This window comes from Rhipicephalus microplus, chromosome 8 (assembly GCF_043290135.1).
Source record: "Rhipicephalus microplus isolate Deutch F79 chromosome 8, USDA_Rmic, whole genome shotgun sequence".
NCBI lineage: Eukaryota > Metazoa > Arthropoda > Arachnida > Ixodida > Ixodidae > Rhipicephalus > Rhipicephalus microplus.
Window position 1 is genome coordinate 39,825,114 of NC_134707.1, and position 14,273 is coordinate 39,839,386.

Genomic DNA, 14,273 nt, shown 5'->3' on the forward strand with positions numbered 1-14,273 from the left:
GTTACAGTGAGTCAGGCTTCTGGCGATCGTAGATGTTGCTGAGGGCCACTGGTGTTTTGTTCCAAGAGCTATTCGCAACCGTCGCCACTGACAGCCGGTAACTAAAGATCGCTATGAGCAACACATCATCGCTTTGAAAGCTGGCAGTGAGAAGTCCGTTACCTAACAAAAGACCCCTACTGTGCCGTGTCCATATCAACTGCCACAGCTACTCGCCAAAATAGCCGAGTCACCGCTCCGCGCCCGGCCCGCACCACCGAGTATTACGAAAAACAGACCGAGTATTACAGATTACACAGCCTAGTTTGTGAGAGGACTTCCTATTTCGAACGCACCTAGGCCTAACTAGAAGCTCGATGCAACAAATTGGCACTATAAAAACTTTCGCGTTTGGTGCATGTTTTATATTATTTCCTTTTATTATTACTAAAAATAGAAACGTTTCGCGCGGTGATACACACATTCTAATTTCTTTTTTTTCTCTCATTTTTTCTACTTATTTATTCTCCGCAAGGTGGCACCACAATCCCGGCTGGAGCATAGAGAAAGAAGAAGACAAGTGCGGACACTCCGCAAAACCTGGCCTCAGGAAGTGCGTCACGACTACGTAACAAACTAGTGCTCTCACCAAACGTCAGAGGACGCAAGCGCAAAAAAAACAGTTATAATCAATGCAACAGAATTGTTTTTACAAAATAATAATTATACGCCCAAATTCGGTATGTTCTTTATACATAAAAACAATTTATTCAACACACTTTACGCGATTATTTTTCTTCAGCCGTACTGTCATAAACACCATCTACCCAGCGACAAGCCTATAGTGAACTAGAAGTACTCTAGTGGCACGACCGCCAGGCCACGCCGCCTCTCTTGGCGGTCGGAAATACCACGGACCGCCGCTAGGGTTTCTCGTGGCGCTACTACGCCTTTTCCTAGGCGAGGCGCGGTCACTTGGTGATTCAGCGCGTTAGTTCAGCACGTCTGCCGGTATCCTGCGTATCGCTTTGTCTGCAGCTACTGTACTGCACGTGTACCGGTATACTCTGCTCTGCATTTTCTCGCACGCACCGTTGTGGAGCAGCTGTCTTTACCTGTTCAGGTATTCCGTACCAACAAACATGTAGCTCGTGACATGTCGAAGCGGAGGACGGATTCACACTGTTTTGCTCCGGGTTGCCGAAGCGGCTACCCGGGCGCCCCGAAGGCATCGTTGTTTGCAGCTCCTAGAGAAGCGATCTCCGCAGAGTGTGGGAGCGTAACCTCCGGAGGGATGACAAGCCTCTGACCGAAACATCAGCGGTGTGCGAACATCACTTCGAGCCCGAGCCAAGATATATTCTGCGCGAATATGTGCACGTGATAAATGGCTGTGAAGTGCGCACTCCCCGAGGAAAACCGTCATTGGTGCCTGATGCCGTGCCAACGCTTTTGCCAGGTTGTCCAGCGTACCTTTCCGTCGCTGCGCCCAAGCAAAGACCCGAGAGAAGGAAAGCAGCCAAACCTCCTGAAGGCGCAAGCAGAAAACGGCGCAGGCCTGATGCACCTGACGAAGTGTGCGACGGCGGTGAAATGGAAGGCATGGACTTTAATGCTGCCACTAGTGCGCGACTTTCAATTGAAGCTATTCGCACACTTGAAGTTCCTGCAAACTACTGGTGTCGTATAGAAGCAGTTGGCCACTGCGATCTAATATTTGTGACGACAGTGATAAGCAAGCGTACAAAACTGGATATTTTTCATGAAAAAGCTGTGTGCTTTATGTCCACAGAAGGAAAAATTGTAGCCCAAGTCTTCTATCAAGGTGTTTTGTGTCAAGAGAAACCCGTGCAATCCCTTGCTGAGGCCACATCCGTATTGGAAGAAGCTCGAGAAAGCCCTGTCTGCAAGGGAGCAATGTGTAAACAAGAATTCAAGCCGCTTTCCTCTCGGCTGACCGCACATCATCGAGCTGAAGCAAACACTGCTGGACGATCCGTGATCAGCGTACGCTGCTTCGGAAAAGTTTCTTCTGAAGGTAAGTAGACGTAAAGTGCATTAGGATGCCCATAACATTACCACATTGCCTCAGGTATTGAGGGGTGTGATTTTAACGTATGCATTGTTTGTTCATTTGCAGGCTCAAGTTGTGCAGAATGCAAGTCCCTTAGGAAAGCGTTACTGACAAGAAAGTCGTACATTAACTGTCGTGTAGACCTGCCTGTAAAGAAAACCCTTTCTTCACGACTGACGCAACAAAAGAAGAAGACAGCACGTCTTCAAAATCAGGCATGTGTGCTTAAGAAAAAGTTGAGTGTCATGCTTGCCAAGAATGTGGCAATCGCAGAAGAAGATTTCAATGCAAAAGTAGCTCTCCTACCAGAGAAGCAGCGTGAGGCAACTCTCCACATATTCAAAGCTTCTTCACGGAAGAGTACTAAAGGCATGATATTTTCAAATGAGTGGGTGCTCGAATGTTTGATTATGAAGCTGAAAAGTACAAGGTTGTATGAGCACTTGAGAAAAGAAAAAATCTTAGTTCTCCCCAGTAAGACTACGCGTCGCAAATATTTAAAATGCTACAGAACTGGGTTTGGATTTAGCAATAAAATCTTTGATGTGCTGAAGCAAAGGCTTGCACTATGGACGAGTTTTTATGCCATGGAGGACTCATCATTGATGAACTGAAACTCTCGGAGCACCTCTCAGTGAACAGTGAAGGCCGCATTGATGGCTTCGTTGACTTGGGACAGTTTACGTCTGACAAAGATAAGCACAGTGTCTGTGATCACGGTATGGTGATAATTTTTGTGCCCTTTGTTGGCAAATGAACGCAAATACTCGCTGCATTTGCGACTCATGGAAACATAAATGGGAACCTGCTGACGAAGATAATGCTTGAAGCCGTCATTTTAGCTGAGAAGGCCGGACTCAAGGTTGATTTCATTACGTCTGATGGTGCCACTTGAAATCGGAAAATGTGGTCTGTGATGGGCATCAAAGCATCACTGACAGAAACGAAATGCAGCACATTGCATCCAGTGGACCCAACGCGCAAACTCCATTTTCTGTCGGACTTTCCTCACTTATTTAAGTGCCTGAGGAATGGACTACTAAGGTCGGACTACGAAACACCTGAGGGCCGGGTAAGTTGTTTTTGATCACCAAGCATGCTGTACAACTTTATTGATACAATCTGTTTGTTTCTAACAGTTTCTCACTTTGGTATTCCTTTCAGGTTTCTTTACAATTCGTACGCAAAGCCTTGGAACTGGATGGTTGCAGTGTCACATTGCAGGCAATGCATGGAATCACCGGAAGCCACACGAACCCCAACAATTTTGAAAAGATGAGAGTATCTTTAGCTTTTCAGCTTTTCGGAGAAAAAGTGATTCATGGTCTGCAGCTGTACAAGTCAGGAATTGAAGATACCTGTGGTGACATCACAGCTACACTAAAGTTTTTCAAGTAAGTGTCATCACATTGTGGTTTTATTGCGATTGCACCTTTCACCTTGCATATGACAGTCTGACTCTTGCTCACAAACACAGATTCATCCTGCTTTTGTTCATTTCACAGGATCATCCATGACCTTGTGCAAATGATGACTTCACGATTTCCAGCTGAAGCGCTGCGCCCAAGTTCAGCAAGTGTTGAGAAGCTGCGATCGTTTCAGGAGTATCTTTCATCATGGGAAGACCACACGAAGGGGCAGAAAGGATTCCCGAGCCAGTCAACAGCAGCTGGGCTGCGAGTGACAGTGTCAAGTGTGCTTTCTTTGCTTCAGTATCTCACTGAGAAACTAGGCTACAGGTACCTAATGACATCTAGAGTAAGCCAAGATCCTGTTGAGCATGTTTTTGGCATTGTCAGGCAGTCGTCTGGATGTAACACGCACCCAACACCACAGCAGTTTATTAGCACTATCAACTGCTTGAGCTTCAACAATCTTGCTCACTCAGCTTCAAAGGGAAACTGTGAGCCTGCAGTGCTCCATGCCCTTCTACCCGCAAATTCAGGTGCTGAAAATGTTCCATCTGGTAAACAGCGCTTAATGGACAAGTTTATAAACAGTGACAATGTAGCTGCCGTGCAGAGCTCGCTCCCACAGAGTGCGCCAGACCATGCGTCATGCATTATATCTGCCAGTGACAACCGGCTAACATTTTATATAGCAGGATATGTAGCTAGAAAATGCCTACTGAAGTCTGGCTGCGAAGAGTGCCGTAAACTTCTTCTAATGCAAAAGGAGTCTGCTGAAAGTCTCAAACACCTTGCGCAATTGACACACATGAAAGACAGAGGTGGCCTGCTTTATCCGTCTAGCCTGTTGTTTAAGTTTGTTCATGATTTAGAAAAAGCCTTCACAACGTGTTTCAGTTTGCTGGAGCTGCCCGCTGATAGCATACTCGACATTTTAAGCGAAGTTAAGGCAAAGCAAAAAAATGGGCTGGGTTGTCGTGACCATTGTGAAGGCATTGCAGCTGAGGTCATCGTTTTTTACATCACTACTCGTCTGCATTTCCTAACTAAAAGCGTGAACCAGAATAGTGCTAAAAAACGAGAATCAGCCAAGCACCTAAAGCTCAGTAGATGTTAAGTTCTGCACACGTCCATCTCACGTGTCTTCTTTTTTGCGAATCCTCGTAATAGTTTTGAAAAGCTGTTAAACTAGTGAAATTTATTTTGTTATTTTGTATTTTTTGTACTCTTCCAACCATCACAATAAAAAAGATGTTCCTGTTTTCATTTTCGATGCTGAGCACTGTGTCCTTACCATGACCTTCTATGTAATAAGCCAGCACCAAAACTATAGTAGAAGCGCGCCGTAAGCTTGTGATGGTGATGAGCAATCGCTTTGTAGCGAATGTTATTAGCGCGTGTGGTAATATATATATATATATATATATATATATATATATATATATATATATATATATATATATATATATATATATATATATATATATATATATATATATATATATATATTCTTGGCCAAACTATGTATATACAAACCGCTGAGCCACGCAATAACTAACCTAGCAATTTTACGTTTGCATGAGCCAGGAAGCAAACACGCGCGTTAGAATTGACCATAGCTACAACTCAGAAGGAGCCAGCGACGGCCGGTCAACGCAGCCGAAGCTCCTAGGAAATGGAGCAGTGGCGCCATCTCGCGCCATCCGTGTGAAAGGCTGGCGCCAGAGCCTGGCCGGTCGCACCACTAGAGTACTTCTAGTTCACTATAGACAAGCCCATGCATGACTGACAGCGAGAAGCTTTCGTCGCTTTCGTCAACGTCGGCTGCGTCGGCGTTTTCGTGCGTGAGATAACAGGTGAGGCACGTTTTCAAGCGAAGCTTGTTGAATGACATGTCGTTGGTCTTGTTGGGTAATTTTTTCAGAAAACGGTTACACTTGCGCGAATAAGACACCATGCAACAAACATAGAAAGATGCACACACACACGTTGCGCTTCGAGTGTGCGAGTTTGTTTCTTACGTGGCGTCTCATTCACGCAGTTGTAACCTTTTTCTGAAGCTTGTAAGGACTGGGAGGTTCGCTAAAAAGAAAGTTTGTGGCTCTATGCGGCGGCTAGACGGGAACATTGTGCAACGTATGCAGTATAGCAAAGGCGGCACGGCGTCAAGCCGAGGCGACGCGTGCTGCGTCTGCCACGGACGCGAGCGTCTGTGCGCTGAGCGTAGCTGGGCAGCTAGGTCATAGGCTCGGTGCAAAATATTGAGAAGCATTCGCTGGGCCTCGCATGCTTCACGACGAGTTTCCCAAAGGCTCGGAACACGAATAATTCTTGGTGTGCCGGAGGCAAATCTGGACTAGCCAAGTGGCCATCATCTTCGTTTTTTCGCTAGCCTTGTGCCACTAGTGCAAGCTGCTCACAAATTTTTTGACGTTTCCAATATAATTTTACCGCATAAATTTCAACTACGATTTTTCTTCCCAAGGTACTGCTGATACTGCGTACGTACGAAGGTGTTCTAAAGTTCCCAGGCCGCGATACCATTGCATTACAAGGAATAGCGGCCTGGAAACTTCTGAAGATCTTTGTACGTGGTCTTGACGTATATCTTTGCAAGTCAGAGTTTTATGGGTCAGAGATGTATCACTGGTTTTGTATTGTGCATCGATTAGCTAATAATTCAAAGGGGTTTGTTGGTACACTTATGACGTGCACATATCTTTTTCGTAATTTGACAGCGAAGCATCCACTTACTAACATTTTCTGACCGCGCTGACGCCATGCCGTCCGGCGGTCCAAGCTACGGCAGCTACTGCTGAGTATCGTGGTGCTTCAACAATGGCAGAACCCACAAGAAGCCTGGGACGAGTTTCTTCCGCATACCACGGGACGGCAGGTGTGATAAAGCTTTTGTATGGTTTGCATGTCTTTAGGCTTACTGTTCGTACTTGCTCAGTGAGGGTAACAATAAAAAATCACTATTCAAGCACTTCCCCTTTCAGCTGATAGTTCATTGCCAATGCAGGATGAAAGCATGGATGCAGTATGCTCGACGCGATGATCTCCTTAGTAAGCCGGCCAGCCTATTGTACGCAACGTACAGGGTTTGTAGCGACCATTTTACTGCTCAAAGTTTCATGGACCCTGGGCACACAAGGCTTACAAGAATGGCTGTTCCCAGTGTGCAACCAGCTGCACCATGTAAGTGATTAACTGAAACTCAAATATGTGCAATAGCAGCCACTTGTATTGAATCAGTGGCGACAGTCAACCGTGAAGATCTTTGTAGCCGATGGAGAAGCCTCACTATAGAAGTAACACTTGGAAAGTCTTAAATTTTGTGAATTGTGGGCTATTACCTTCCTAACAGCAGCTTTACATTTCTGTCGTTTTTTGATGCTCTTGACCTGCTCAGCTTGTTTTAAAAGACTTTAAAGGGCTATTTCACGTTATCTTCAAGCCTGAGTGCACATGTACGTATACCTTTCATCAGTGAAAGCTGCCACTGTTGATAATTCCAAAAATCACAAATTACTTGTTTCCTAGTTGGTGCCTTCACTTTTCTTCCACGTTCGACGAATTTATACGTTTGAAAGAGCTGTTTAAGTTTCCCCATGCTACAGGCTTTGTAACTTGTACCAACTGCACATATATGCAGGTTCTCTGAGCGTCGCTTCAAGTAGTGACTGTGACATGGCTGCAGAAGCTGCACTGCAAGGTGCGGATGAGCTTCAGTTTGTGTTATTTTAAGCCTCTTACTGATACATTGTCGTAATTTCATTTCTTCAGGACCTGCGGTAGAGGCTTCAAAAAGCGGCTCCCACATATTGAGGTGCCCCTATGAACAGGGTGCGTTCAGTGTCGCGATTTCTTTTTTTTACCGAAATTGACTGTTGACCAAACCTCTGCAGGTGGCAGCTCCCTTGTAGCTGGTGAAAGAATTTCCGCTGACTTCGTCTTGCCGGAGAAAACCTTAACCAGTCATTCAGCTGTCACAAAAGGAGTTTGTGTGACCGGCAAGTTGTATGTTCACTTCAACACCAGGGTGGATTGATATAGAGACTTCCGCAGGCCGTTCGCAAGATTGTTCAGACAGCACTGTCCGAGGCACTGAACAAGCTTCACAAAACCCTCCAGAAGACGTCTCCGCCAACAGCTCCACGCCTGAGTGCCCTAGAGAAAATGGTGACTATTTATTTATTTATTTATTAGAATACTCTCAGGGCCCGTAGGGCATTACAGAGGGGTTGGGTACAACATTTTATAACACACAAAGAAATAAAGACAAGAAAAAAGACAAAGAAAAGAAACAAGTGTCAGATGCACAAATCACTAAGGCAACATAAATCAACTAAAAATGTATAAGTAAGAATTCAAGCACATACAAGACAAGGATAGATAATGGAAACTGCGTATAGTTACAAACATTGCTGAGAAATTGCAGTCTTGAATAACAAAGGGTCTGTTATTGTTACAAAGGAAGAGGGAAGGTGGTTCCAATCGGCGGCTGTTTTCGGTAAGAAGGCTGCTGAAAAGAATTTGGTGCGGCAAAACGGAATGGCAACCTTATGCTGGTGATCAATGCGCGATGAGTGGTATGACGGTTGTGAAATGAGGTCTCGCTTCATTGATGGATTGTGAAAAAATATCTTATGAAAAAAATGCAGTTGCACCAGTTTCCTCCGGACAGTTAAATTGGGCAGGTCAAGGTTAGATTTCATTTCTGATATGCTAGCAGTACGGGAATAATTAGAACAAATGAACCGAGCTGAGCAGTTCTGAACAGATTCTAACGCGTTGATTAAATTTTGCTGCACGGGATCCCATATAGCGGACGCGTACTCAAGCTTTGGGCGAATTAGTGATCGGTATAGTAGAAGTTTGAGGTACAGCGGAGCGCGAGAAAAGTTGCGGCGTAAGTATCCTAGCGTTCGGTTAGCGTTATTACAGATGTAGGTAACATGCGTGTGCCAAGATAGATTGTTGGTAATGTAAACGCCGAGGTACTTATATGAAGAGACACGCTGGAGGGGAACTGCGTTAATTCTGTAGGTACAGGGGGGAGAAATAGATCGCCGGGTTATTGACATGCATTTAGATTTGTTAGAGTTGAGAGTCGTAAGCCATTTATTGCACCAGGTTGAGACAGTGTCAAGGTCTGACTGTAGAAATTAGTTATCTGATTCATTGTTTATTTCGCGGTAAATTACACAATCGTCTGCAAATAGCCTTATAGTGGAGTTAATGCTGTCGGGGAGATCATTAATATATATAAAGAAAAGTAAAGGGCCTAATACGGAACCTTGGGGTACGCCGGATGTTACTTTAGAAAGAGGTGAGTTATAGTCATTAGTTGTTACAAACTGAGTGCGATTAGTCAGAAAGCATTCAATCCATTTAAAAATGTTCGGGTCAATGTTTAAGGCACTAATTTTCAGGAGGAGTAATTGGTGAGGTACTTTATCGAAAGCTTTTTGAAAGTCAAGAAAAAAGCAATGCACAAGTGAGCCGCGATCTAAAGCCGATGCTATGTCATTAGTAAAATAAAGAAGTTGGGTTTCACATGAGTAACTTTTTCGGAATCCGTGCTGGTAGGGAGTAAAAAAAGAGTTTGATTCTAGGAAAGAGACAAGGTTGGAGTAAATTATATGTTCTAACATTTTACAAGGAACACTGGTTAGGGAAATTGGTCTGTAATTGAGAGGAGACTGTGTGTTACCAGACTTGTGCAGAGAGACCACCTTCTTCACTTTCCAGTCAAGTGGCAAAGTGGAGGTCTGAATAGATTGCGAAAAGATTAGGGACAAGTAAATTGATGAATACAATGCAGTGTTTTTTAGAAACTTTGAGTTGATTTCATCTACGCCACAAGAAGAGGATAACTTAAGCTTGTGAATTAAATTTTGCACTCCAACGGCATCAACGGTAACAGGATACATAGGTAAAAAATCACGACTAGGCATTTGTGGCAACGCAGAAGCAGAACAACTTGAAAAAGAAGTAACGAAAAAATCATTTAATGCAATGCAACACTCTTCACAGCGAACTGGCTGCCCGTCTGAGTTCGTAAGCGAAATGTTTTTCTTTTCCCTAGGTTTCACAGTTTTCCAAAACTTAGAAGGGTTGGTTAAAAGAATTGAGGGAAGGGTATTATTAAGAAAAACGCGCTTGGCTTCCTTGATAGCTGCTCTGTATTCGGAAAGGACAGATTTGTACACGTGCCAACGGGCAAACGAATTAGTCTGCTTTGCCTGACGGAACAACCGTTTCTTTTTATTCCGCAATTTTTTTATGTCAGTTGAGAACCAAGGGGGGCGTTGACGACCCTTGATAACGTATGTGGGTTATCATGGGTCTATGTTTTTATTGCAGCTGTTTTTAATGTGCTATTTTATGTTTAGGACATTCTGAGGAAACTATCCTCAAAAGGACACTACGTGTGCACTTACAAAATGTAAGGGTGGGCTCTCAGTGATCTTTATTTTTTTTGTGCATTGTCAACATTGTGAATGGTTTGTTTTTAGGTAGTGGAATCGAAAACTTTGCACCACAGAAAGTTGTGCACCTTGGGTCTGAAAGAGCGAGGAAAGTGCACGTATGGGATTAGTTGTTCTTCGCTTTTACATCCATTTTTTTGTTTATTGCAGTGCGTTCCTGTGTGCCAGCGACAGTGTCTCCATCAATGAAGTACAAGCAAACCATTAAACATCTGCAAGCCAAAGTAGCAGCACAGCGGAAAACTATCAAAAGACTGCGGAGGCAGCCTCACCAAGCACCGTCATCGACTTTAAAGGCCCTTGAAGTTATCCGACCGCACGTCACCGAGGAGGTTTTTAAGCTTCTTTCTGCACATGTTCGCTTGAGGCCCAAACGCAAGGGCAAGCGGTTTCCCGTGTGGTTCAAGAAATTTGCTCTTCACTTAAACTTTCGAGGTCCGCGAGCATACCGATTTCTGGCTCCATATTTTTCTTTGCCCTCCCGGCGTTCATTAAGGAGGTGGCTAGCTAATGTAAAGATGACTCCAGGCATAATTCCAGGAATCCTTTCTTCCATTGCAACAAATACTCAAGCTTGGAATGAACGGGACCGAGTGTGCGCTTTAGTTTTCGACGAAATAGCACTCAAAAAGAATTCGCACAATGATGCTGCAAGAGACGTTGTCCAGGGTTTTACAGATGATGGCACTCATCGCACTTCAACCATCGCTGATCGAGCACTGGTTTTTCTTCTTGTTGGCGTTTCGAGAAAGTGGTTCAACCGGTTGCTTTTACTATAGGGCACACATCAACACCATCATCTGTTATGCATAACTTGCTGGTGTCACTCATTTTGGAGCTTAGGAGCATTAGTATTGCATTGAAAGCAGTCATTTGTGACCAGGGCAGTTCAAATGTAAGTCTCGCTAACCAACTAAGAGTGACTGTAGCAAAGCCTTTTTTTGAAGTTAATGGTGAGCGGGTATAATACATTTTTGATGTTCCACATTTAATTAAAACAACGCGCAATGATGTCCAAGCACACAAGTTATACATTGGGGATGACATCGTTAACTGGTCGCACATTGTAAGCCTTTACCAATCCTCACATGAGTTGCGGTTGCGATTGGCTCCAAAGTTGACTGAACGGCACGTTCATCAGAAACCTTTTTCTAATATGAAGGTCAGCAGAGCAACTCAGGTCCTCAGTGCATCAGTTTCGATTGCTATCACGACATTGGTGTATGCGAAGGTGCTGCCTGCCTCGGCCATCACTAGAGCTCAATTTTGTGATCGTATGGACAGGATTTTCGATGCCTTGAACAGCTCGAGTAAAAAAAGAACTTCGCAAAAGCTGCGGCATGCAATCATGAAAAATGATTCAGAGCTGATTGACTTCCTCCGAGGCCAGCTTCCCTGGATTGCATCATGGCAGTTTGTTGGCAGACGTCAACCACAAACCATCGTAGGTTGGCAAATTACAATTCAGGCAATTTGTCAACTATGGGACGACCTCTCCAAAAATTACAATTTTGAATACCTGTTAACACGCAGGCTTCAATAGGATCCTCTGGAGAACATATTTGGCCACATTAGGCAAAAACAGGGTTGCAACACCAACCCCAATGTAGCACAATTTATTTGTGGCCTGAAGCACATCTGCATAAGAAAACTCTTCAAGCTGTCAGAATACGGAAATCTCAAAGATGATGAATGTGACCTCCTCCAGGAGCAGCTCTCGCCATTCTCCCTCACCAGTGCGTCTCTTGTGGATAATGAGGAGTGTGCACAGCCACAGCCTGACGACTTTCCCGCTCTAGACGATCTCTCTGAACTTGCGACAAACGTTCACTCCCATATTATCGATGACTCCGCTGCATATTATGTAGCTGGTTTTCTCATCAAACACTTCCTTCGGAATGCATGTGACGGTTGCAGTTGCCCACAGTTACTGAAAGACGACAGTGAGACGCTTAAGGGTACCCACCAGTATTTCACAATGCTCAAAGCATACCACGTCCCCAGCAAACATTTTGGGAATCTCGCTGTGCCATCAGAAGCAGCTTTTGCATACGTACAACAACTTGAATCTCACTTTCTCGCCATAATTGAGGCCACTGCACATCACCTGAAAGTGTGCGTTGTTTTGTATCACCATCTGTCAAGTGTTGGCGATTTTCATTTCTGCTCTGCTGGGTGTCGCGCGAAGTTTCTGAAAATGTTTTGCCGGGTTCGTTTATGTTGGCATGTGCGTTTTGTGAACCGAAACTTAGATAGGGTTAGGTTCCAGTCTTCAATCTCAGGCATACAGCTTGACAAGTTCAAAGGTTAGCAATTAGCGGCGGGTTTACACTAAAGTATTCGAGTTGAGCCGAATCCTGCAATAGCTTTGTTATGTTATTACTTCGTTACAGCAGACTTCATTATGGTCTTATATGCTTATATTCAGCTCAACTGGACTAGCCACTCCTTCGTTGCATACATTGTTTAGGTTACCCGCTATGAGGAGTAGCGACACTGTATTCGCTCGAAGTGATTTGCATAACCTTAAAAAGAATGTTGGGTATCCTGTCTGTATTTTTGTAGCAAATGCGGGCGAACTGTACACTTTACTGTGGCTCGCTTGGTCACTGTGTATGCTTTCTCTCCAGCTCAAGTAATATATCGATAACAAAACCGCTTGTTGAAATGTCTTCGAGCGGGTAAGGAACACAGTATGAAGTGGGCACGGTTCACGTTATCACGCTTTTCGTATTTTAGCTTCTCATCAACCTCCTCATCTCGCCCATCAAAATTTTCAAAAGAATACTCAAACTTGTAGCGTTTGATGGGGCTGCGGACGCTGCTATTTTATTTATATATATCTTTTGAGTGATAACGTACGATGTAGAGCCTTTGTGAAAAATAATGAGCCAAAGTGGTTTCCTTCTGCTATTTATTAGCCCTGTAATACCGCTCTCGTAGCACCAATTATGGTCCACAATTCTGGATAAGTGATGACTCCAATCTATTTTAGCTTGCAAGCGTCACAGCAACACCCAGACGCAAATCACTTGGGATCTTAAGTTTTTGATGAAGGCGACGCATAACAAAAGCCACAAAACCTGCCAGTGTTGTAGCATAAAATTTGTCTTTCACGTAGTGAGCAAGCTGCAAAGCCCTACCTTTCTGAGGACAAGCAGGCATCAAGTCTGCTTTTTTTCATTTTGGACTAGCTTCTTAAGCACAGCCAGCACACTGCACCTTTGCCTTTCTGCTATATTGTGTCGTGTGGTTTCTGTGTGCTCTTTTTTTATATGCATTATTTCGGTTAACCCCAGGCGTGATTCGAGACTTCATTGCTGTGTATATGTCACTTCCTTCTTCATCAGCATTGTGCGCTGTGTTTTTGCCATAGATCCTTACTTACCCACTGGCCCGGTGTGTCATACTTCACCAGCTTCTCGGCTTCTGCCAACTCTAGCGATGTGTGCGTTGTCTGTGTTCTCTCTGTATTTGTTACAATTTATTTGTAAGGCGAGATGCATTTGTTGTCTACCTTTGTCATATTGTGCTTTTTATATTCTCAGACTCTACCTTGCCTTTGAATAAAACATTACGGATACTCTGTCTCTTTGACTGATATATACATTGATCACTTGTTCCAAAAGAAAAACACAAGCGCGATGAATAAAACCGTAGTGAATTATCATTACCTGCATCTCTTTTTATTATGTCACGACCGATTCGCACGAACCACTGAACAAAAAACAGGGAATCGCTAAATCAAAACGACCTACAAAAACTATCCATTTGGGCGATGAATAGTGGTCTGAAATCATAAACTTTCGTCATAGCCAAACGTCGGTTATGCAAAGTAATTCAAAATTTGCGCCAGTGAAACCGAAACAGGAAGCGCACGCCACTTGCTCTCACCAACCACTAGGTGTGCTAGGGTCGATTGGGCCGCTGGGGTCTACGGGAGTGTCCACTCTTAACCTTTATTTCTCTATGGCTGGAGCACGTAAACGCTATTCCAGCAAACTGAAAGGCACTGCGCCCAAGGAACGTTTGCGGCACGGTAACGGTATTGGATTACAACACGCTAACGCTAAACTATAACTCTATAATGTCATGGGGTCACAACATTCAAATAAGGACGGTTTACCAGCGAAGCAGTGTTGGCGTTTCTGTAGCTGTTGGTAGACCATTACTGTGTAGAGCATTGGATGCGTTATTCGGAGGCCGCAGATTTTCTTTTTTTTGATAAATTTTCTTTTTCTTTCTTTACATTTACAACATAGTTACTACAAATAGCAACCCCCATACTTTTCTCGGTTTTCATGTCAATCCCAA

General features: G+C 44.0%; 3 protein-coding genes across 3 annotated transcripts in view; 2 read left to right on the top strand and 1 right to left on the bottom strand.

Moving 5' to 3' along the window:
- Positions 1-2,621: 2,621 nt before the first annotated feature.
- On the top strand, positions 2,622-4,579 carry LOC142768245 (uncharacterized). The gene is made up of 4 exons (XM_075870196.1): positions 2,622-2,759; positions 3,075-3,125; positions 3,218-3,447; positions 3,559-4,579. Exons 1-4 carry the CDS (start codon positions 2,622-2,624, stop codon positions 4,577-4,579), a joined length of 1,440 nt encoding a protein of 479 aa, XP_075726311.1.
- Positions 4,580-5,214: 635 nt separating this feature from the next.
- Positions 5,215-13,542, top strand: LOC142768958 (uncharacterized). The gene is made up of 7 exons (XM_075871613.1): positions 5,215-5,318; positions 6,201-6,358; positions 6,488-6,663; positions 7,121-7,180; positions 7,252-7,311; positions 7,374-7,647; positions 10,110-13,542. The coding sequence occupies exons 3-6, from the start codon at positions 6,489-6,491 to the stop codon at positions 7,514-7,516; spliced, it is 438 nt and encodes a 145-aa protein (XP_075727728.1). The 5' UTR covers positions 5,215-5,318; positions 6,201-6,358; position 6,488; the 3' UTR covers positions 7,517-7,647; positions 10,110-13,542.
- LOC119164399 (CUGBP Elav-like family member 1-A) overlaps positions 6,660-14,273 on the bottom strand; it is a 646,479-nt gene continuing 638,865 nt past the window's right edge. The window contains exon 20 of the mRNA XM_075871581.1: positions 6,660-7,635. The gene's annotated coding sequence lies outside the window, so the exon portion shown is untranslated. The remainder of the gene's footprint in view (positions 7,636-14,273) is intronic.